This window comes from Capra hircus, chromosome 11 (genome assembly GCF_001704415.2).
Source record: "Capra hircus breed San Clemente chromosome 11, ASM170441v1, whole genome shotgun sequence".
NCBI classification, from domain to species: domain Eukaryota; kingdom Metazoa; phylum Chordata; class Mammalia; order Artiodactyla; family Bovidae; genus Capra; species Capra hircus.
The window spans coordinates 12,884,482-12,906,638 of NC_030818.1; the positions used below are offsets into that span (position 1 = coordinate 12,884,482).

The 22,157-nt window shown below is 58.3% G+C and overlaps 1 protein-coding gene across 23 annotated transcripts in view; it reads right to left on the minus strand.

The window, feature by feature from the left end:
* DYSF (dysferlin) overlaps positions 1 to 22,157 on the minus strand; it is a 225,932-nt gene that overhangs the window by 107,307 nt on the left and 96,468 nt on the right. For all 23 annotated transcript variants that reach the window (XM_018055066.1, XM_018055062.1, XM_018055052.1 and 20 more), the window contains 13 exons: positions 21,216 to 21,331; positions 20,601 to 20,714; positions 18,974 to 19,151; positions 18,311 to 18,435; positions 16,292 to 16,398; positions 11,041 to 11,233; positions 8,563 to 8,718; positions 5,161 to 5,292; positions 4,910 to 5,076; positions 4,003 to 4,117; positions 3,623 to 3,728; positions 3,230 to 3,372; positions 1,361 to 1,534 (listed from right to left, as the gene is read on the minus strand). In XM_018055066.1, coding sequence (XP_017910555.1) covers positions 1,361 to 1,534; positions 3,230 to 3,372; positions 3,623 to 3,728; positions 4,003 to 4,117; positions 4,910 to 5,076; positions 5,161 to 5,292; positions 8,563 to 8,718; positions 11,041 to 11,233; positions 16,292 to 16,398; positions 18,311 to 18,435; positions 18,974 to 19,151; positions 20,601 to 20,714; positions 21,216 to 21,331 — 1,826 coding nt within the window. The remainder of the gene's footprint in view (positions 1 to 1,360; positions 1,535 to 3,229; positions 3,373 to 3,622; positions 3,729 to 4,002; positions 4,118 to 4,909; positions 5,077 to 5,160; positions 5,293 to 8,562; positions 8,719 to 11,040; positions 11,234 to 16,291; positions 16,399 to 18,310; positions 18,436 to 18,973; positions 19,152 to 20,600; positions 20,715 to 21,215; positions 21,332 to 22,157) is intronic.

Consider the following 22,157-nt stretch of genomic DNA (forward strand, 5'->3'; position numbering starts at 1 on the left):
AGTGGGCAGCACCCTCAGACCTGGCCCTGCCTCTGAGGTCTGCCAAGGTCTTTATTCCCCGCCCCTCACTGGGAGCCACACAAGCTCCCCACCACTGCACTGCCCTGTGCCCGAGCCAGGCCCCTTCCAATAGGACAAAGAGATCCCCAGCCGCAGCTGCTCCAGCCTGGGTGGCAGTTCCAACCCCCCGCCCCCCGGCACCGTGCCAGCCTGAACACCAGCTCAGGGGCCCAGAGAGCCCAGGGCTTCGCCCTCTCCTTCAGCCTCCCTACCACTTGGCCCCCAGACCCGGGAGGGGCTCCCTCCAGAGCCTCTGACATCACCTGGCCCCAAGAGGGTTCCATCTCCCAGGTGTCACCCCTGGACCTGGCCCCCCCATTAGGTCCTGGGAGTGATGGAGCTTCCAGGCCCTGCCCAGGCCCCCTCAGGGCCACTGCCAGCTTCAATTCCTTTTTCTGTAGCCATCCCTTCAGGGCTGGGGGGGCTCTCCCCACTGTACTCCCTGGCTGAGGGCTAAGACCCACTGCTCCTCACCCAGACCAAACACTTACATGTACTCACATACACACACACAGCGGGCTCATGAAGACACACTCAGATTCTATTAGCCAGTAAAGCTGGTGAGACCTACTCCCGTAGGTCACAGCGCAAAGCCCTCTCCCCCATCCAGGGGGCAGGCTGTCCTTCCCAGATTTCCGAGGTGACATCTCCTCCTGGGCATCTCACCCCCAGCTCTGGAAATCCCCAAACCAACAGAGCAGGGGACAGGCTATCCCCTGGTCCCAAACGTCCCCATTTGGTCCATCCAGGAAGTGTGAGCACATCTTTTTCGTGGAACACATCATCCAGACCCTGGATAACTTTGCTCTGACCCTCACTCCACTAGCTCTGGGAAGTGGTCTCTAAGGCACCCCTCTCCCCAGATTCTCGGGACGCCCACAAGATAGCCTCTGCCTCAGGAGGATCCAAGTCCACCCGAGGACATTCAGGGTCTCTGAACCCCTCTGGCTACTCCCCTGGGCCAGGCCAAAGCCTCCCAGGCCCATCTCCAGGCCAGCCAGCTTCTTCAGAGGAGCCAGGTCCCTTGGCCTCAGTTACAGGTCGGAGCACCAGAAGTCTAGGCCCTCTCGCTGTTCCCTTCTCAATTGCCAAAGTAGTAGCAGGTCTTCTGGTGCCAAGAAACGAGCTGTTCATTTTCAGGAGACTACCTAGAGAGGTGTCCACGTCCCCACATGCAACCCCAGAGAACTGAATTCACAGTCCCATTCCGGGGCCCCCTGCACCTCCCCTGCATCAGCCCTAAACAGCCCTGGGAAAACATGCTGCACCCCATCAGCCCCAGAAAGGCATGGCCACATACCAGAGCCCCCTCAAGGGCAAACACAGCCGCAGGCCCCGTCTTCTCCAGGGGCTCCATGCGGCGGCGCCAGCGGCGGCGGCGAAAGGCATCCGTCTTGCGGTACTCCAGATGGAACTTCCAGCCAAAGAGCGAGGCATACTCCCAGCCCTCGCCCTCCGCCTCCGCCTGCCTGTGCTGCATGGGAGAATAGGGCAGACTCAGGGGCCGCTTGGCAGGTTGGCAGGGAGTCCTGGATTGGACTCCAGCTGTGTCCTCCTTGCCCTCCAAGACTCCCCACACGCACACCTTGCATCATCACCCTGCAGGTAGGAAAACCTGGGAGGGCCCCCTGGAGGAGGGGGTTCTGAGCGGTTTCTGCAGTGACAAGAGTCCCATGTCAGGAAATCAGAGGCTCCCTGGGCTGTGGGGAGATCCAAGGAGCCAAGAAAGGAAGGGAGACTGAGCAGTGATGAAATCACTGGGCTTTTGGTTTGTTTGTTTATTTGGATTCTAGGTGGATTTCATGAATCCAAGGTTTCCTTGTAATTTCCTTTTTCTTCTTCATATCCCAACTTATAAACATGGAAATGGGTCTGCAATTGGGAGGCAAAATGAATAGCTCATTTCCCAGCTACAGGTTGTTTCTCCACTAGGCAAGACCTACAACAGTGTGGAGAGACCCCCCCCCAGACCTCCTCCAAGGGTGCCCTTTCCTATGTTGGAGGGAGTCCCAGAAGCCCCTTCCCGCCATCTCGTGACCTGAGGTGATCCTCAGGGCCACGAGCTCAGCACCAGTCCCAAGGCTGGCTGTGTCCCTCTCTGGGGCGATGCCAGTGGTGAAGGGGCAAGCGGGGCACAGCACCTGGCAAGACTTCGCCTCTGTCCCCCAGGTGCCCTCATGGGCACAGAGGAGTCTGTCTGGTTCATGACACCAGGAACAGCCAGCTGCCCAAAAGCCTGGCCTCTCCTGGGACCCAGTGACCTTCCGCTCTAGATTCTCTGTGACCAAAGAGAGAGAGAAAGGACTTGGGTCATGCCAAACGCTATTCCTGGACTGGAGGGGAGGCCTGGTTCTCGAGCCAAAATTCCAACATGTGCCTGGAAAGGAAGGACGCAGGCCAAGAGGGTTCCGGGGAGGCAGGCACGCAGAACGCGAGCATCTAGGTGACCCCGGGAGCAGGTGCAGGCAGGTGTGTGCTCATACAAGCTCACTCTGCAGCTGTCTGCATCCCAGGGGTGTCCAGGCATGGCTGTGGGCGGGGTGCTCACACTGTGAATATGCCCCCTAGTAAGTGCTGACTGAGCCCACCCAGCCTCTTTGCCTAGCAGCACCTTCATCCCCAGCAGGCCCCTTCACAGAATTGGCCGTGCTGGAGGGAACAGGCTTCCTGGGGAGGGTATGCAGCCAGCCCACCCCAGCAACCCCAGCCAATGACTGATGGCTAAGGTGGTACAAACCCCAGCCCCCTTGCCTCCAGGCGAGGAAAGCTCTGTGGTGCTCCACGTTGAGCCCCTTTCCGAGCCACAGTTCAAGTCAAAACCGTCTCTGCCTGGGACTACAGTCTTGCTCTTGGCACCCCTGAGAGCACTGCCTCAACAAACTGCAGGCAGCCAAGCTCCTATTTCAGACTCTGCCCCAAGGACACACACACTCGACGCACACCTCGCACCTTCCAGGGGATGCTGAGCACGTGCCCTTGCATAGTCGTGGGCACTTGGGTACTCTCTGTCCATGAGCACCTGTGTGGGCGACACGCGATCTTCGAGCATTCCAAGTGCTTGTCTTGCACACGCCCCCTGCATGCGTGTGTGCACAGAGGTGCGCGCTGTGCCCAGCTGGCCTCCCCTCCCCAGGGCCTCAGCTCTGCCCACCTCCACCCCCGGGCTCACCCGCTTCAAGGCCTCCATCTGGCTGAGGTCCCTCCTGCGCAGACGGACCCAGCGCCGCCGCCGGTGTGTGTAGTACATCTTCTCGGCAGGGACCCAGTGCCTCGGCTTCCGGTCCGGCGGGATGGTGATGCTGTACTCCCAGCCTGGGGGAGGGGCGCCCATCACTCATCGCCTGGCCATCTCCCACTCAGCGCTCAGAGGACGTTCACAGACTTTCAAGTGGCCACCGATTCCCGATTTGTAGTTTGAAGTAAGGACTCCCCAGGAGCTCCCCCAGATGAAGTAGCCCAGTGAAGGCCAGTACCCCAAGTCCAAGGGCTCTGCCTTTAGTTGTCCCCACCGACATGCCTCACAAGACTGCTGGGTGCTCACGGGGCTCCACATGCCGCCCACCTTGCTCATCAACGGCCCGATTCAGGTCCGTGGACCACTCTTCATCTTCCCACTTCCAGCCCAGGGGGCACTCGATGTCATCCTTGGGGAGCACCTTCTCCCCGTTCTAGAGTGACACAAGTCAGGCAAGCGTGAGAAGAGATGGATGAGGAGATGAGAAGATGCAACCTGACGCTGCACACTCTCAAAGCCCCAGGTGTGACTTGGGGTCCGCGTCCTACCCTTGCCAGACCTCTCCCTGGCCCTGTGAAAGCCCGAGCATGGGTGCTGGGGGTGTGGGAGCAGGGGAGAACGTTCTCTCAGTCACACGCCCTTCCTGGGCCTAAATGTCCAGGACTCTGGGAAAGCAGAGCCCACCTGCCCCCAGAACACCCCCTTACCACGTCCGTGTAGTTGTCACTCATGTAGATCCACTGGCCTCCGGGGAGCCGGGTCTGGTTCTCAAAGACCTCCTCCACGAAGCTCAGGTGGCCAGCGTCAGTGTCGTGAAGCAGTCTGCGGACAGGGGTGAGTCAGAGTCTCTGCCAACAACCTCACCCATCCACACCCTCCGGCAGAGCACTCCAGGGCCTGGGCCAACCTTTCTGTGTCAGCCTCACTTCCAACCAACAACAGGAGAGATGAGGGGAAGAGACAGGAAGGGCAGCGAGTCAAGGGGACGGAAGAGAACGTCACCACCAAGATAAAGAAAGAAACAGGGAAACCAACTGAAGACTCCAAAAACCCTGTGGGTATTTGAAGCTCAGTAGATAGTTGCAGAAATATAAAAGATTATCAAGCTACATTCTTAAGATCTGAGTACGTGACTACAATAGGCGTTACTCTTCAATTTTTAGAGTAAAAAATAAAAAATTTGTTGAATATCAACCAAAATGGAAAAAGAGAGAGGAGGAACAAATGGAGATGGCAAGGCAGTTGGAGAAGGATAAGGCTGTCCTGAGAGGCACTAAGGGAGAGGGGGCCTGAGACGGGAGAGGGGGCCTGAGATGGGAGAGGGACCGAGACGGGAGAGGGATTAACATGCAGAGGAGAGAGCAGGCTTTCTCTGGTATCTTGGAGAAAAGGGCTGTAACCAATGGATGCAAAGTCTACTGGATGTCAGCTTAGGTTTAATCAGAAAGGACTTTCTGATAATTAGAGCCCTTTGAGCAGAGAATGCTGCCTCGTGAGCCCAGGAGAGTTCAAGGGAGTCACTCTGACCAGCACAGGGGCAAAGTAGACAGAGACCCTTTCAGAGAAATGGCTGGGGCAGACGGGGTCTCCAAGCCCTCCCTGCCCACGACTCACGTCTTCTCTGGACACACGAACCAGTCTCCAGCCCAGGCCCAGCCGGCTGAGGGGCGGAAGCTGTCCTTGGGTAGCTTGATCCTGCCCGTGATGTCAGAAAACTTGGGGTAGGTGAGGCCAGTTGTGCCCCAGTTCCCAACCAGGGCCAGCTTGGTCTGGTTCTCATACTGGAGAGTGAGCAACAGGGTAGTGAGCAGGCCTGCAGCAGCTCAGGGGTTGGGGGCAGGATGGGCAGGCAGTCAGGCACTCACGGTTTCAGCGAAGACGGAGAGCTTGCCCTCAGCAAACTGGTTGAACTCCTTTTCATCCACAGAGAGTCCAAACCAGAGCCTGACCCGAATCTGCACAGGCATCCGGGCTCCGGGCACCCCTTCCATCGGATACTGGGTACCAGAGAAGGAAAGAAACCCACAGTCCCCTTCAGAGTCAGGATGTCTGAAATTGCAGGGCCTCCAGGCCTGGGCATACCAGCCTGACACCCCATCAGGGTGGGCCCTATTGGGAGACTTCTCAGAAGTTCACGGATGACTGAGAAACCTCACCAAGATTCCTTCCCATCAAAAGAGAAGACTGCATTCTTCCCATCCAGGTGCTCTCTGCAGAGACAGGCCATGTCGAGACCAGGAGCCCCATTCTCCCCTCTCCCACCACATCCTCACTTCTGCTCTCTCCTAGCATAGGATGGTCCCGTGGAACTTTCTGTTACAGTGGAAATGGTTTTTTACATTTGCAGAGTTCAATGCACCAGCTCCATGTGGCAACTGAGCAGTTAAGATGTAGCTGGTATGACTGAGAAACTAAATTTTTAGTTTTATTTCATTTAAATTTAAATAACCACATATGGCTAGCATATTGGACAGTATGGTTCTAGAACATGTCTCTATAAGAGAGAAAAAGGTCTGAAAAGGGGAGAGGTTAAAGCCTCTCTATTCAGTTTCAGTTTGGTTTTTTTTTTTTTTCCAGGGTTTTTTGGCTGGATGTTAGTGTATCATCTGATATCCCCACCCTTTCAAGTGCTTATCAGCATGTTAACCACTATTCACTGGTCTTCAACTGCTTTTTATCCTGAAACTTTCAGAAGCTCTGCCAAAACAGAATAACCACAACAACCCAACATAAAACATTTATTCTCCACAACTGCTTCACCATTTGATTGAAATCAAGGGTCAGATATGGCCTAAGGAACAGAAGTGCCTCACTTTCAGAATAACACACAGTCCCTTAGAGGAAGTAACACATTAAGTATCCAGGCTTCATGGGCCTGAGCTTGGAAGAGTGTCTCCGCTGGGACATGGAGCTGAATGAGATGAGAAAGTCACTTTGGTGGGTTTAGAGGAGGAAAGGGAGGCTGAGCTAAGGGCTCTCCAACCAGTAGAAGAGGCCTGGATCCCCAGAGCAGGAGCCCAGGCCAGGTAAGAGGATCAGAAAGGGGTGGTCATGCCAGGGCATCAGCAATCTCACCCTTCACCGCCTCCCTGTCTTGGTTCATCCTCAGTGAAGCCTGGAGGAGCCCCTGACCCCAAGTGTCACCCCTCGGAAACCTCCCTATGACTGTTTGCTTCGGTGTCCTCTCCCCTGGGGTGGTTAGTAGCCTTTTCCCCTCCAAACCACCAGCCCCAGGGAGATGGCAGGAATGCCTGACCCCCCCCTTCCCCCTTCCGCCCCCAGTCTCTCCCCTTCCCTCCCCCAGACAGGGCCAGCCTGCTGGACCCAAAATAGCAACAGCAAATAAAGAAATGTCTAGTTTGGGGCTCCTCTCCCTCTCTGCTGGTGCTCATTTTTTCCAACTTTGGTTTAAGTTAAGAAACACCAATGTTTTCTTGGTCTCTGCTTGCTGCCAACATTTTTGTAGAGCTTGCTCAGGAGCTACTGGCGGGGCTCATAAACTCAGTGGGGAAGACTTCGAGAAACAATCTTATATCTTTTTTTTTTTTTTTTTTTTTTTTGCTTGCTTGGGATCAGAAAAATTTTTCAGTTTGCATTTCCCTGAGGCTGCAGGGCCAAGAGGTCATAGCCTGATGTTCATTCCGTTCACAGGCATCCACCAGGCCCGCTCCTGCGGCCTCACCTCCACTGCAGCCTGACAGCCCTCCCTGGTTAATCCTGTTCAGATGTGGCCGCTCCCTGGACTTCCTTTCCCATCTGCCCGACCAGGCAAGGAGCTGGCTTGGGAGAGGAAGAAAGCAGGATGCTAGGAGGTTAGGATCTCACGAGGAAAATGTCCCAGGTGGGAGGGGCAGCCCACTGCCTCACACCCCTGCCCTCTTTCTAGGCAAAGCCGGCTCTCCTCTGAAGCACCAATGACCCGCATGTAGACTTCTGATCATCCCTGGCTTTGTGATGGCCTCCAGCCATGCTGCTGGTGGAGTCTCCTCTCCCCAGGGGGAAAAGAGCTCCCCAGAAGGAAAAGGGGAGAAGAGAAGAAAAAAAATTGTATTCATTGATCACCTAGTTCCGATAAGACCCTTGACTTGTGCTACCTAATTCCATCCTCAATGCTGTAATCAGGGCAATCTGATCTTTATCTATAGGTAGCAAAACAGCATTCAGAGAGATTGGGCAATCTGCCCAAGGCCACACAGTATTTCAGCCAACCTACAACCTGTGCACACACACTATGCGTTTGAAAGCTGTCTCCTCTGCCCACCTCAGAGAGCAGCGAGAATGACTGGCCAGTACATGAATGGATCAGCCAATAGCCACTCAGAGGTTGGAGGCTAAGGTTAGCGCACAGTGACTTCCTGGAAGAGATGAGATGGAAGGAGGCTCTGGTGTGGATGGGAAGAGACAGGGGAGGGAAGGTTGAAGGCCAGGCAGTTTCTGATGCCAGCAGAGCCATTTGGAGTCAGCCCCACGCAGTGAGCGGCAGGCTTACTCCCCAGGCCTCCTCCTCGAGCAGAGCAGCCTGTGATGGCTCTCCACACGCAGACCCTCACCTGGGCCGCAGCAGCCACAGCTCAGAGAGGGGTGTCCCTGAACTGTCCCGACCAGCCAGCCATAGCACCCTGACCAAGGTTCGTGTATCCCCAAATGAACCCAGAGAAGAAAGCAGGCATCTTCAGGCACCTGCTCACTCCCCTGTCACCCATCCCCAAGGCTGAGAGAAGACGGTAGGGGAGCGAGGATGGGTGGGAAGGGAAAGGGCAGGGGAGGTGGGGACCGAAGGACGGAAGGGACAGGGTTACCTGGTCCCAGGCCTCCGATGAGCAGAGCCGTGGGCACAGCCAGTGCCCACACACCAGCCTTAACACAGGGAGGAACCCCAACCCGAGTGTGACTCCACCTGGAGCCAAACCCTCGGGAGGGTGGAGGCAGGTCTGTGCCAGGACTCCTAAAGGCTGGCCACGGGGGCTGCGGGCTGAGGCCGCCCCCACCAGGGAGCTGGCTAGAGAGGGGCACAGCCTCCGGGCTCAGCCCCTCATTCATTCCCAGCACCCCCTGATTCTCACCTACTCGCTCTCCAGACCAAGTGCATGGGGTCTAGGGACTTTGTGGGAGGAAGGGAGAAGGGAAGTCTTTCTATGGAAGCCCTTGGTCCCTTCAGAGAGCAGAGCCTCGAAATTCTGAGCCTGACAGGAAACAGGAAACCGGAGGGAAGGGGACCACCCTAGGGGTAAGAGAGTATGACCACGACTGGAGGGAAAACAACCCACTTTCAGAAATATCGTCTGCAGCTTTCCACAGTTCTTGCCACAGTAGCTGGAGCCGCGACGGGAGAAGAGGACCTCGTGGGCAGGCACCCGCTGGTAGGCCACCCGCTTGTCCCCCTGCAGCATCCAGATGACGACGTCAGGAAGGCTGTTCTGGGGCTGGAGAGAGGGTGGCGGTCAGCGTAGGGACAACGGTGCCTCCCGGCCCGCGCCCTCTGCCCGCCACGAGTGAGCCAGCCTCCACAGGCCTCTCCTCCAAGCCCCTGCCCTCGGGTGTCCCCTGACCCCCCAAGGGCTGGCTGGGCACCTCTATCTTCAGCAGCTATGAGCCCTCAAGGAGAGGACGCCAGGCTGCCCCCAGCTCACAGGAGTAGCCCACCAGGAATTCACTGATCTGCATTCACATTTTCTGGGAAGAGACCCTCCTGCCTGGAGCCCCAGGTTCTTAAACCCCTCCACTGGGGAGTAGAGAAATGCTGATTTGACCCTAGAGACGACATTACACCTAAGAGCCACCCCCTTCCCCACTCCTGAGAGCAGCGGTGAATCCACAGAAGGCGAGCCCCTTCCCAGAGGACACCGGGCCCTCCTCCCTCTAACAGCAGGGGCTTGGGGGTCTGGCCCTTTTCTGGGCCCTCTGACACAGGGCTCTGAAAACGGAGGGCCCTGGAGCGCTTCCACGCCTCTAGGGAGAACTGCTCCCGGATGCCACACTCAGGAGAGGTGGTCAGTTGGCTAAATCCGTCTGCTCCCAAGGCCTGTGCTTTGTGGGAGGGGCTGCTGCCCGGCGCCCTCCCTTAGCGTCTCCCTGCGTGTCACTTTACCCCTGCAGCCGGGAGGCAACACAGGCGAGGAAACGGGCTCAAAGAGGTGAGGAGCCAGGCTTTTTTGATTCTAAACGTATGTCCTTAACCACAGCACCAAGTGTGGTCCTGCGGCGCCACCGGGAAGCTTGCCGGAAATGCAGATGCTCAGGCCCCACCCCAGACATGAGAGATCAGTGGGGCTTGGGCCCTGTGCTGACAAGCCCTTGGGGGGTTCTGGAGCACACTCGGCTCCCTCCCATTCCCTCCACAGTCCTTAGCACTCGGGTCACCTTAGCCACTCCCAGCCGTGGCACAGTCTGCACTGAGGGTCCCGGAGTCTGGGCCAAGACGTGGAAGGCAGTCTGTGACCCGCCCCAGGGGATGGTCCACAGCCACTTCCAGGGGTCATCCTGGGATTGAGCAGCACAGTGGCACCCAGGTAACCAGTCATATGTTAGAGGCCCCACTTGGGGAAGAGACAACACTGACCCTTCAGGCCGCTTCCCCTCCGGAGCACCCCTTCTACCTCCTGGGCCCTCGACTCCCCACTCAGCCCTGCCCTTCTCTGCACACCCCTTCTGCAGAGATCATGCCTCACCACCTCCCTCCCTGGGGGCCCCACGTGGCTCTGGCCAGGGCAGGCAGCACCTGTGTCCACCCATGACATATAGGCAGGCCTTTCTCCTCATTCTAGACAAATCTCTGGCCTGCCTGCTTCCCTGGAGACCCGGCGGGGACATGTGACCCCGGGGGGCAGAGGGGTCAGGTGTAGACACAACATTACTGCAGGTGCAGCCTCCTCAAGCCTGGGGCTCAAGAGCACCCGGGCGGGCAGGAAACACAGGGTCCTGTGAGAGGCAGGCTCGAGGCAGACAGGTTGGTGAGGAGATGGGGCTGGGTCCCTGGGAAAGGGGGCCCTGGCACTGGACCTAGAGCCAGGCCCCCCAGATTCTGGTCCCAGCTCTGTCTCTGACATTCTTTGGCACCATTTGTGTTAAGTCACTTCAATCATGTCTGACTTTTTGTGACCCTATGGCCTGAAGCTCACCAGGCTCCTCTGTCCATGAGATTTTCCTGGCAAGAATACTTGAGCGGGTTGCCACGCCCTCCTCCAGGGGATCTTCCTGACCCAGAAACCAAACCCACATCTCAGTGCAGGAGTGCCTCTTTACCACTGAGGCACCTGGGAAGCCCTTGGCAGCGTTTATTAAGCACATTTATTGAGCATATTTGGGGGCATTTTGAACTTCCCTGGTGACTCAGATGATAAAGCGTCTGCCTACAACGTGGGAGACCCCGGTTCGATCCCTGGGTTGGGAAGATCCTCTGGAGAAGGAAATGTCAACCCACTCCAATACTCTTGCCTGGAAAATACCATGGATGGAGGAGCATGGTAGGCTACAGTCCATGGGGTCGCAAAGAGTCAGACATGACGGAGCAACTTCACTTTCTTTCTTCAGGGGCATTTACCAAGCACCTACTACGTGCCGGATTCTGGGCTGGGCCCCACCACACGCAGCATCCCTTCTATGACGGCAGACATGGAGGCCCAGAGAGATTAAGTCACCTGCCCAAGGTTACCCAGCAATAGAGCCAGTTTGGACCAGACATCCCCCCTGCCCCTCCCAGCTCTGACATCCCAGGCGGGAAGGAAGGCAATCGCAGGGGCAGCTACCTCGTCAGCCAGGGCACGGAGCCGCAGGAGCCAGTCCTCGGCCTGCTCCAGGGCGGCAGGGAGCTCACTGTGGCCGAGCTTCAGGGCCTGGGCCGCCTCGGTGATCTGGCTCAGGTGGCGGGTACGCAGCTGGTACAGGTACTGGTCCAGGTGGGTGGCAGAGGGCATCTCCTGGACATCACCCAGGGGTTGGCTATGACAGACAGAGACGGGATTTGCCTGATGAGCCAGAGCCCAGCACTCACCCAGGCCCGGCCACACACACACGCGTGTACACATGTGTGCACAGGCACTCACAACAGGCCTCAAACCCTCAGCCTCCTGCTGGCTGCTCCACTTGCCCTGGGTGCCTCCTCCAGCTACCTCCTCCAGGAAACCTGCCCCAACCACACTGGCCAGAGTGCCTCCTGCTCTGAAGTACCTCTCTGTTCTGAGGCTGCCTGTCCGGAACCTACCCTCTCAGCCTCCAGTTCTGTGACCTCTTTCGCCTGTGCGTCCCCTCTGCCCAACTGACTGCAAGCCCCCAGAGGCCCGGTGAGTCCCTCCTGCCCCCGCTGCACCCTCCTAGAGCAGAGGCCTGAGCACTAAGTTGCCTTTGGCTGAAACGAATCCATTCTGTTGTACACACACTTTCTTCAAGAAGGAAATTTATGGACCCCTGACAAGCCGCTGCAGACGCTGTGGGGAGGCCAGCAGCCAGCAGCACAGATGGGTCGACCCAAGGCGGCCCCACAGCACCCCTCCCAGAACCCTCTGCCTTGGGAAGCCTTTGGAGAGGAGGTGGGGGTACATGCAGTCCCAGAAACACGGCCCCAGGCCTCCAGTAGGGGGGCTGGGTTTAAACTCAACCCTATTTGGAGGCATAGAACTCTGACCACCCCCATCCAAAGGCTGGGCTCCCCGCCTGGGCGCCCCTTTATATGCTCCTTCGGGCCACACCAAGGCCCAGGGTCAGTCAGTACGCACACAGGGGTCACAGAGGACGGAAGAGTGGCGTGGCCGCCTCTGTGCTCTTCTCACTGGGCAGGACTCCTCCGGATTACTTCTGCTCCAGGGCACGGGCCGCCCCACCCCCGCCAAGCCCTTGACTCGCAAACAGGACATCAGTCAAGCCCGCTCGCTCACCAGATCTGCTCCCACCACTCGCAGCCACCCCCCACCTCACGTTCCCTCCCCGCGGTGTCTCGACTCCCGGCTCCCGGCTGATTTATTTTTCTGCCAATTTCCCCGAGCTATGCAGAACCAATTACCGCCGAGCGCAGCGGCACCGCCGCCGCCAGATACACCACTCTGGCAGGCCCTCGGCGCACTACATTTTTCCTGTTATTTTTTTTAATTGAATTTTTAGGGTGGGGGGAGCAGTACGCAAACTCCATCTCAGGAAACTTAAGCCCTGGGGCCTGTCTCAGGTCACGTACTGCACACCCTGTGGTAATATAATATTTACTGCCCCGAGGGTGCCTCGGATGGGGCTGCCCCAGGCCAGGAGAGGGGCGGCCTTCATCCCCAGCTCGCCAGAGCATGGCGGAGGGGCATGTTCGGAGGGTGAAGGGGGGCCCGGGCCGGACTCCTGGGCTGGGCCTGCTGGGAAGGAGGCCTGAGTGGGCCTGAGGGCGGGGGCAGGCGGGTCTGGAGTGGGAGATGGAGAGGCGAGCCAACCAGGGTGATTTATGCTCCCAGCCTGGGTCGGGAACTGAGCGGGACTGCCATGCAGACCACCAAAGGGATATTTTCATGGAGGCCACCAGCCCAGCCCAGGCTCCCCAAGAAACAGTCGAGACCCGTAACTGCTGCAAGCAAGGTGCCTCGGCCCTTTCCCACCCTGTAAAGCCCAAGGCAGGCCCAGAAGAAAGGGAGACCTGGAAGGGGAGGCCGATGACAGGGCCCTAACCCCAAGCAGGGGCAGTCGCTCTACCAACCCTGGATGACTTGGAAACGACAGGCCAGCCCAGGGCAGGGCCCAGCACAGGCTAGGAGCAGAGCCGGGCTGTCCACGAGGTGGCTGGCTGCCCCCACATGGAGTGGATGCCTTTATAGAGATGCTGCCTGGGAGGAGAGAGTGTCCAGCCTGAAAGATGCGCTGGGCGCTGGGTCATTCATTTCACGCCTCAGGAGGATCAGCTCTGTTGGTCCTGACCAAAGGCTGGATCCAGGGATGAGGCCCAGCTCTGCCCTCAGGAAGGCCCTGGAACAGACAAGCTAGATCCGCCCCCTGAGCTTTCTCAAAGTCTGGAGTACTTCCTGGAGGAAGAGGACTCAAGCTGCACTGGCAGGGTCGACGGAGCGGGTCAGGCCGAGCAGAGCAGGAAGGGCCTTGTGGCTGAAGAAGCAGACTGTGCGGAAGACAAGGCTCAGAGGCAGGGGGAGCACGTGCAAGGGGGTGAGCCAGCACGGAGGCTCCCGGGGGCCGGAGGCTGAGACTGCTGAGGTCCAGGAGCAGACAGTGGAGACAGAGACGTCCACGTGTCAGACAAGAGCTGGCTTTTCCTGAAGGCAGCGGGAGCCGCCACAGGGCTGGAGTGGAGGTGGCAGGGCACAGGCTTAGGAAGATCCCAGAAAATGAGTAGTATGTGCTGGTGGACACCCAGGTGTGGCTGGCAGATGGGTCCGTGGGTCAGGAGATGAGAGCATAAGGCTGGGCCGAAGGAGCAGAGTGGGCCGGACTGGCACAGCGGGGAGAGGGGCTCCCAGGAGATGCGGCAGGAAGGGATCTGCGCAAACGAAGGGCACTTGATGGTGGAGCGGTGGGCAGGGGCTGGCTGGAGCAGTGGGTGAGCAGCTGGCAGTCATCTGTGGCAAGCTGGCTCTTGTAATCCGCGCCCAGGTGCCCTGCTGTTGGCTGCAATGATGCACGACACAGAGCCGGGTGGGGGAGGGGAGCTCTCTTGCTGCGGCCCCAGGGCTACTGGTGGCTCCGATGGTGCTGAGGGAACCGACCTTCCACAGAGAGGCATGCGTGCCCTCCCGAGGGGGAGGGACCCTCCTCACAAGCCCCTGACTGGAGACCAGGGCTCTCCGCGAGGCCCCTGGCCACCATCTATCCCCAGGAGAGTGATTCAAGGGGACCAGGCTTTGGCAGAGGCATTTTGAGCCAAGTACATCAAGAACGGAGCACTGGGAGAACGGGGCAGAGGCCCAGGGGCCTGGGACCCACCAGTCTCAGATGCGTCAGGCCCCTCGGACCTGCCAAGGTCCACACCGCGCATGAGTCACGAGCAGACCGTGGTGAACCCAGAGCCCTGGCCCACCCTCCACACCCGAGCCGTCAGGTCGGGCAGTGGGGCACAGCCAGGCACTCTGCGGCTGCCCCTGCTGATGGCACCCACTCTAGCCTCACAGTGACCTCCGACCTCCAGACCACAGACGCCCACAGGCAACCGCTGCTCAGCACTGCCAGCCCTGAGCGCCTCCCCCTCTACCAAACCTGCTCTTCTCCCACTGTCCCCCTCCAGAAATGGCCCAGCTTTCCACCCTCCTGCTCTGGCCAGAGCCAAGGGACCATTCTGGACCTTCCCTGGGCCCCCACACTCAATCCACCATCAAAGCCTGTCCAGGACAGAGCAGCACAGCAAGGGGTCAGCCACTTACTAGGGTGTGAATCTGGGCGATTAACCTCTCGGAGCCTGTTTTCCCATCTGTAAAACGTGGATCCCTCTACTTCCCACCTCATAAGATTCTTATGATCAGTTAATGCAGGTGAAATGCTCAGAACCACACCTGGCACAGAAAGTGGTCCCCATGAGGCTGTTACTCACTACAGTGCCTCCTGCAGTCCGCGTTGCCCTCTCTCACCCATGTCCCCGAGTCCCCTGCCTGGGGTGATGCCCTCATCAGGCCCCCCTCACCACCATCCCCAGCCCACCACTCTCACTGCAGCCAGAGTGAGTGTCTGAACCCCAGGAATCCCTGGGCCCCCGCTGCCCCCAGCTCTGGGCTTGCCTTAGCAACCCCCTGAGGCCTGTCCCAACGGGACTGCAGCTCCCCCCACAACCCCCAGGGGGCAGCAGGTATCCCAGGCTCCTGCACCCATGCCCAGAAGTCCCTTCCCCAAGGGCTGACTCCTCCCCTCCAGAGTTCTCCTCGGGCACCTCTGCCTCCAGGAAGCGTCTGTAGATTTTCATAAGATGCACCTGCTCTGAGCTCCGAGGGCACATGTCTCAAGCCCCCAACACTTTCCTTCATTTGCTCACTTCTGCCTCATCACCCCCTAGAGGGCTGAAGCTGCCCCCTTGTAACATGCTTTAGGTTCCTTGCTTGGAACCTGCCAGGTCTCAGGAAAGTTTGGAGAAGGGGTGAATGACTCACCTGGGCAGCAGGCCTCAGGGCCATTTCTGATAAAGGTGAGCTTCCTACCTGGGGTACAAAGGACCAGAAGGGGCACTAGCAGGCAGCCAGGGGCTGGGGTGAGACGGTTTAGAGGAGGGTGTAGAACATATTCCCATACATTCACACCTAATCTCATGGTAAGAAAATAGACTGCTGTCTATTATTAAGTCCATTTAATACCTGGGAAAACTGAGGCCCAGAGAAGTGAAGTTGCCCAACGCCACAAAGGTGGATAAGAGGACGAGAACCTAAGTCTCCTCGATGTTTCTTCTGCTTGATAATAATCACAGCTATCATTTATTAAATATGTCCTAAGGGCCAGGCATTTTGCTTGTGTGACATTATAAAGCGGTTACAATATTCTTAATGTCAGGCTGAAATGAGGAAACCAAGGTTCAGAGCAGGTGGGTGGTGAGCCCTAAATCACCCGGCTGTGGAGGAGAGGTTCAGATGCTTCTCCTTCTACCAGGGCCCTGAACCCCCATTCTCCTTCACCCCTGGGGATCCCTTTTCCTGAAGCTGACAATCAGCCGTGTCAATAGAAAGCTAAACAGAAACGCTGGTCCCCAACACAGCCTTGGGGGGAGGAGGGGCGCCATCACCCCCACCAGCCAGCTCCTCCTGGAGATTCCATCAGGGAAATAAGAGGTCGGGGATCAGAGACACAACGCTCCCCATTCAGGTGAGCCGGGCCGCCCTGGGCCCACAGCTGCCGCTGCTGCAGGGAGATTTATGACCTGCTCTAAATGTCACCTTTTCAACTCCCCACGCTGGCTCCACCACCTTTGGACTCAGCACGGGCTGGACTGCTAGCCAAGCGTGGCCGGAGAGACGTGCCATCGCTCACCGCCACACACGAACACTCCCGGGAAAGGGCCCGGCCAGCCAGGAGGGGAGGGCGCCGTGGGTGCCGGGCACCCCCTACCTGCAGCCTGCAATGAGCTCATCCATCAGCTGAGCCACCAGGGAGTCCACGTCCTCGTCGGAGCACTGGGCCTTCAGGGCCAAGTGGACTTGCTCCAGGCCAGCTTCCTGTGGGACGGGCAGGCAGGGGTCAGGGAGGTCTCCGTGGGGCGGACCCTCAATCCCCAGGTCCTGTCACCACAGCCCAGCCCCTGGACCAAAGAGGAAAGAACAGTGAGAGCCAAGAAGGCAGAGGGCGGACCCCACAAGCCAGCGGCTGTCATGGCTCGAGAACTTTCCAGGGTTCCCCGCACCAAACATCCAAATTCCCAGACCGGGGGCTCCCGGTTCTCCGCGGCCCTGTCAAGCCAGGCCTCCCAGGTAAGCGACCTCGGAGGCAGCTCCAGTTCCCACCTGGCGCCCTCTCTCCTTTCCAAACCTTACCACCCAAGCAGGCTTGGATCCCATTCTCCTTCCTTTGGGAGCGCTCAGACAGCCTGGCCCAGCGGGCCTTCCCTCTCCAAACTCCTACTCGCGCCCCCATTGCAACTGGTCTCCTCCAGGGAGCGCTCCAGCCCCAGGCCTCAGGCCTGAACTGGAAGACAGAGATCGCCCGACAGGTCAGCCTCAGGCCAAGGACTTGCCCCTCCATCCCCACCCCCTTGCCCACCTCTTCTGCATTCCCGAGCCTGTGCTCCACCCTGGGCCCACCACGCTGCAGACAGACAGGCCCTGGGAGGAACAGCCAGCCCCTTTCTGCCAGGCATGGCCTGGGAGAAGACAGAGGGCCAAGAAGGTGCTGGACTTGCACAAAATTGACTCTGAGTTCTCCCAATCCTGGGTGTGGACTGGTCCCTCCCTCCCAGAGAACTGCGGGTCTCAGGGAAAGTGTGGGTCATCGTGGTCCCCATCTGGGGCCGACAACTCCCAGACATTCTAAAATCCTGTTCCCCCTTCCCTTTCCACCTCCCCTTCTCACCATGCTCACCTCCTCCACCTGTCCAAACCTCTCAACGCCTGCCCTCTACCCTGCTGCCCTTGAGGGCCCCCCAAGCATGCACACCTGCCTCCCCCGTTCTCATGGGCCACACACCTCGTGGGTGAGCCTCCACCCCATGTGCACACAGAAATGGCCAGGGGCCACCACCAGAACCTTCTGCCCTTGGCCTCTCCCCTCTGCCCACTTTGACTCTCCTCTGCTTTCTGGCCAAGCACCAGGCCTGCAAATCCCAGCATCCACCAGTAACCCCCAGCCACATCCAGGACAGGACACACCCCTGACCTCACAGCCCTGCTCTTCTCCCCAGCTCCCAGCCACTGGAGGCCCTCCTCACAGCCCCTGCTCCCCAGTCCAACAGACCACCAAGTCCTTGCAGCTCAACTTCCATTTTCTCCCTGAGGTTAGCTCCCTCCCAGAGCCACTCCCCTGGACCCCAGCAAGGGCATCCTAACCAGCTCCCAACTCCCCTCACTGGATGCGGCCCCTCGCCACCCTGAGTTGCTTTCCTGATGCTAACTGGCCTCCTCTCTCCTCTGAGCCCCCTGCCCTAGGGACTCCTGGAGCAACGTCTGAACTGAAATTCCAGCCTCTGTAGGAGAGGGGTGGATGAACCTGCCTACTCCTTTACTAAGCTGACCCCTGGAGACAGGGGCAGCATCCTGTTCACGTCCACCCTCTAGCTAGATGTTTCCAGCACAACCCTTGCTGTGCTAAGAGTCGAAGGCATTCGATGAATGAATGAATGGGTGGATGGATGGCTGCAGGCTCTGTCCTCTGCTCCCAGCTTGGGCTCTCTCAGCTCTTTCTCTGTGCCATCTCCTACCTCAGACTAGGGATGATCCCTCCAGGGCTGGGCTCCCTCCCTCTCCTCTCTTCCCAGTGTGCAGGGCAGGATTGCAAGCCTGCTCTGGTCAGGACACAGGAACCACAGGCATCGTGAGGTCTGCAGGCTTAGCCCCTGTGGAGGCAGGACTGAAGACACCCCCGGGGCGGGAGGGGTGCATTCATGGGGTGCTGTGGGTGGTGCCAGCTTCCACTCACCAGCTGGTCGGCAATTCTGAGAAGCTGGTTCTGAGCCTCGACTCTGTGGCTGATGTCCTCCCAGTAAGATGACAGCACCACCACGGGCTTCACATTGCCCCAGGGTAAGTAGTAATAGTGGCATCCTGGAAGAGCGCAAGGGCCTGGCACTTAGCCGGAGCAGGGGGGGGGGGGGGACCGAAGTGGGGGCAAATACAAACACCCGCCCCCCCCGCTAAGACACCTGTGGCACGACCTGTATTCCCCAGCGCCCGGACGTGGTGCCAAGAGTTCCCTTCACACACTGAGCAGACAGCTGCTGCTCTCATCAGGACTCCTTAGCACATCAAAGCTGAGGGGCTGTCAGAAGGACCCTGGGAATCCCACACTCTCCAAAGTCTCCACGCCAAGCCCCACACCCACCACGGAATGAGTGGTCGCCAAAGGCCAAGATCTAGGCTGACCACTGCTTGTGCCAGGAGCCCAGTCTACGGATCCCAGCCGGAGGGATGCACCTGGAGATGAGCACAGTGAGCCAGCACAGTGCGAAGCAGACTGGGGGTCCCCCGAACACGGGTGCCTTGGGGCGGGCCTCTAGGAGCTTTCCGCAGGGGATGAGATTTAGGGCTCGCCCCCTACTCTGAGGTCTGGGTCCCCTGCCATGCATGTAGCCTCCAGCCTCACCATCAAAGACCGCCCGGCTGTACTGGGTGGTGGAGGCCAGCGGCAGGCAGGTGGTGTCGAACTTGTTGCCATAGTTCCCAATGCTGACCTCGAACTGGACGGCGTCATCGACGTCCTGCAGCATGGTGGCCGAGTAGAAGGCAGCAAAGAGCGAGTACTTGCGCCTCCGGAGGTACTTCTGGGGGCAGAGAGGGCAGCCTTGGGGTCACCAGGGGGAGGGACAGGAACATTAGTGCAGGGAGGGGTCATGTGGCTGGGAGGCCCTGGCTGAGCCTGGCACCCAATAAATCCTGGCTGGACGGGTGGGTGGCGAGTGCTCCGGCTCTGCACCAGAGCCCAGATTTGGTCAGTAACTGAGCAAACTCATTCCAGGCCTGTGTGTTTGGCCGTGTTCCTCTACTAAGGTCCGCGCCTCCAAGGTCATGGAGCTCCTTAATCCAAACCAGCAGCGGAGGCACCACAACCCCGGGGAGCCTGGCCTCCTGCCTCTGCCTTTCCAGAAGGGGCTGAAGGCCGTAATCCACCATGTCCCCCGACCCAGAACACCCACTCCACACCACTCAGGCTCTCCACCACGCTGGCCAGCCCTGCAGCATCACAGGCTGCCAAACGCGTAGGATGAGTGAGCCCCATTGTCCCCGCTGGGCATCAGGCACCAGGCTGAGGGCATGGCCAGCACCCAACCACACATCCCGGCTTGAACCAAGATGACTTCACGATCCTCTCTGTGGAAGGCAGAGAGGAGAGGGGGTTACATGACTGGTTTATTAGGTCAAGCACACAGTGATAATAGCTAATACTTATCGAGCACCTACTGCATACTGGTATGAATAAACTTCATTCTCACAACAATCTTTTGAGGTGAGAATAATTATTATTCCCACTTTACATATAGGAAAACTGATACAACTGGTAAGTAGACAAGCCAGAAGTCAAACCAGCACCATGACCACAGGGTGAGAAGGTATAAACCCTCATGAGGACTCCATATAGCTGCCTCCTAGAAATAAGGCCTGGTTCTACCACTTGCTGCTCTGCTACATTTGAGCCTCAGTGTTGTCATCTGTAAAATGGGGATACTCAGAGCAGCCACCTGGTGGGTGCTGGGAGGACTCAGTGCTGGGAGCATCATCAGCAAAGTGTCTGACACACAGTGATTCATAAGTGTTAGCTATTTTAAAATAGCCTCTCATCTTGCATCAAGCTCTAGACTTTAAAATACTTCTATTTATCTTCTTTTGACTCAGACGATAAAGAATCTGTCTGGAATGCAGGAGACTCAGGTTCGATCCCTGGGTTGGGAAGATCCCCTGGAGGAGGGCATGGCTACCCACTCCAGTACTCTTGACTGGAGAATCCCATAGACAGAGGATCCTGGCAAGCTACAGTCCATAGGGTTGAAAAGAGTCGGACACGACTGAGCAACTAACACTTTCATTTCAGGAACACTTTTCACTTTTTATCTTCTTTGAGCCTCTGAACATTCCTTAGGAAGGCAGACCAGGTGCTGGGTTACTCTGAGGCCCAGAGGTGTGAAGGCATATGAGTATGGGTGGAGCTGAGCCCTCCTCCACAAGCCCCACTTGGCCACTGCCCTCCTGGCCCCTCCCAGGGCCACGCCCCTCACCTCTACCCGAAGGATGTCATCGGCAGAGAGAGCCTCCACTTTCTGTTCACTGCGCTCCACCAGCTTGGTCTCCAGGGAGAGCAGGAGCCGGCCTCGGTAGGCCACGCCTTCTCCCTGAGAGGGGAGGAAGGGTCACCAGGAGCAGGGGCAGTGGAGGGGAGAAGGGGAAGGGAAGGAGCCTCATCTGGCCCAGAGGTCACCCATCTCCCAGGAAACCAGCAGGGCCCTGAGCCACACCCCATCCCTCTGCGGATGAGGAAACGGTGGTCCAGAGGGTTCACGGGCCATGCCACCCTGACGGTCAGCACCAAGGTCCAACCTCTCCAGGGGAGAATGAAACCTGAGACAGAAGCTGGGCCCCATGGGGGCCAGGAAAATTAGCAGGGTTGGGGGAGGGGGGTTGGAGGGGATGTCAGGCTTGCCCTGAAGGAGAGGCAAAAAGAAGGGAGTGGGAGGGAGGAAGGGGCCAGGACAGGTCTGGGAGGAAGAAGGGGTCTCTGGGCAGGTGGCTGCCTGGCCCTGGGCCTGCTCAAGCACCGCCAGGCCCTTGGAGTCCAGGCTGACCTCAGATACTGCCCAGGCAGGCCCCAGGATCTGGGCTCCCGTCTGGCTCACCTTGCCCGTGTTGAGCTCTGCATAGGGATCCGGGAAGCCAGTGAACTCCCTGGGGCTGCCATAGAGGTTGATGTAGCAGGGCCCGAAGGTGGGGAGGAAGCCTAGATGGTCGTCCACTGGGAGACACAGACATAGGCGCAGATCAGAGGGGCCGGCCCAGCCGAGATGTCTAGCGCTCAACCCTGCTACCTTCAGGCCAAGCCCATCCCCGGTCTCAGCGCCTCGCACGTGCACAGGATGCGGCCCCCACAAACGTATAAAGGACAGTGACCCCCATGAGAGCTACCGCTGTCTCTCCTGCGGGACTTTAATCCTCACCATGTCAAGACACGGAGATTTGTATTGTTTTTATTAGTCTCGTTGTCTAGATGAGGAAGCTGAGGCCGAGAGATGAAAAGGAACACACGACTGCAAAGAGGCCTGACCCCAGTGGTCTCACCTTCAAGCCCATGCACTCAGCTGGCATGCAAAGCTGGGCTCGGGCTCACTGCCCTGCCCTCCCAGCTCATGCTCACCCCCTCCTCACCCTGCCCTTCCATCTGTGTCTCAGGCCATCCAGCCTATGGGGAGGCACAAAGAAGGCCCAAGAGCCTGGTCACCAGAGACATCATCTCCTGGACGCCAGGGAGGGGGCCCAACTCGATGTCACCCCACACACAGGGCAGCCCCGGGCACATGTCTCCTCCACCCCTGTATCCTTATGAAGTTGAGACAGACCATTTAATAGCCTTGACTCATCCTGGCATCTCCTCCTCTTCCCCACTTTGTGCAAAGAAGGATCTTTCAGTGGAGCAAGTTGGAGGAGAGTTGGAGAATTACACTAATGATGAGACAAAATCTTTCCTCCACATCATTTCCATCCTTTTTTTTTGACAGCCCTCTTTTGTTAATGTCATGACTTTCCAGCTGACAGCCAAGTTTCCTAGGACGGGCCTTCAATGG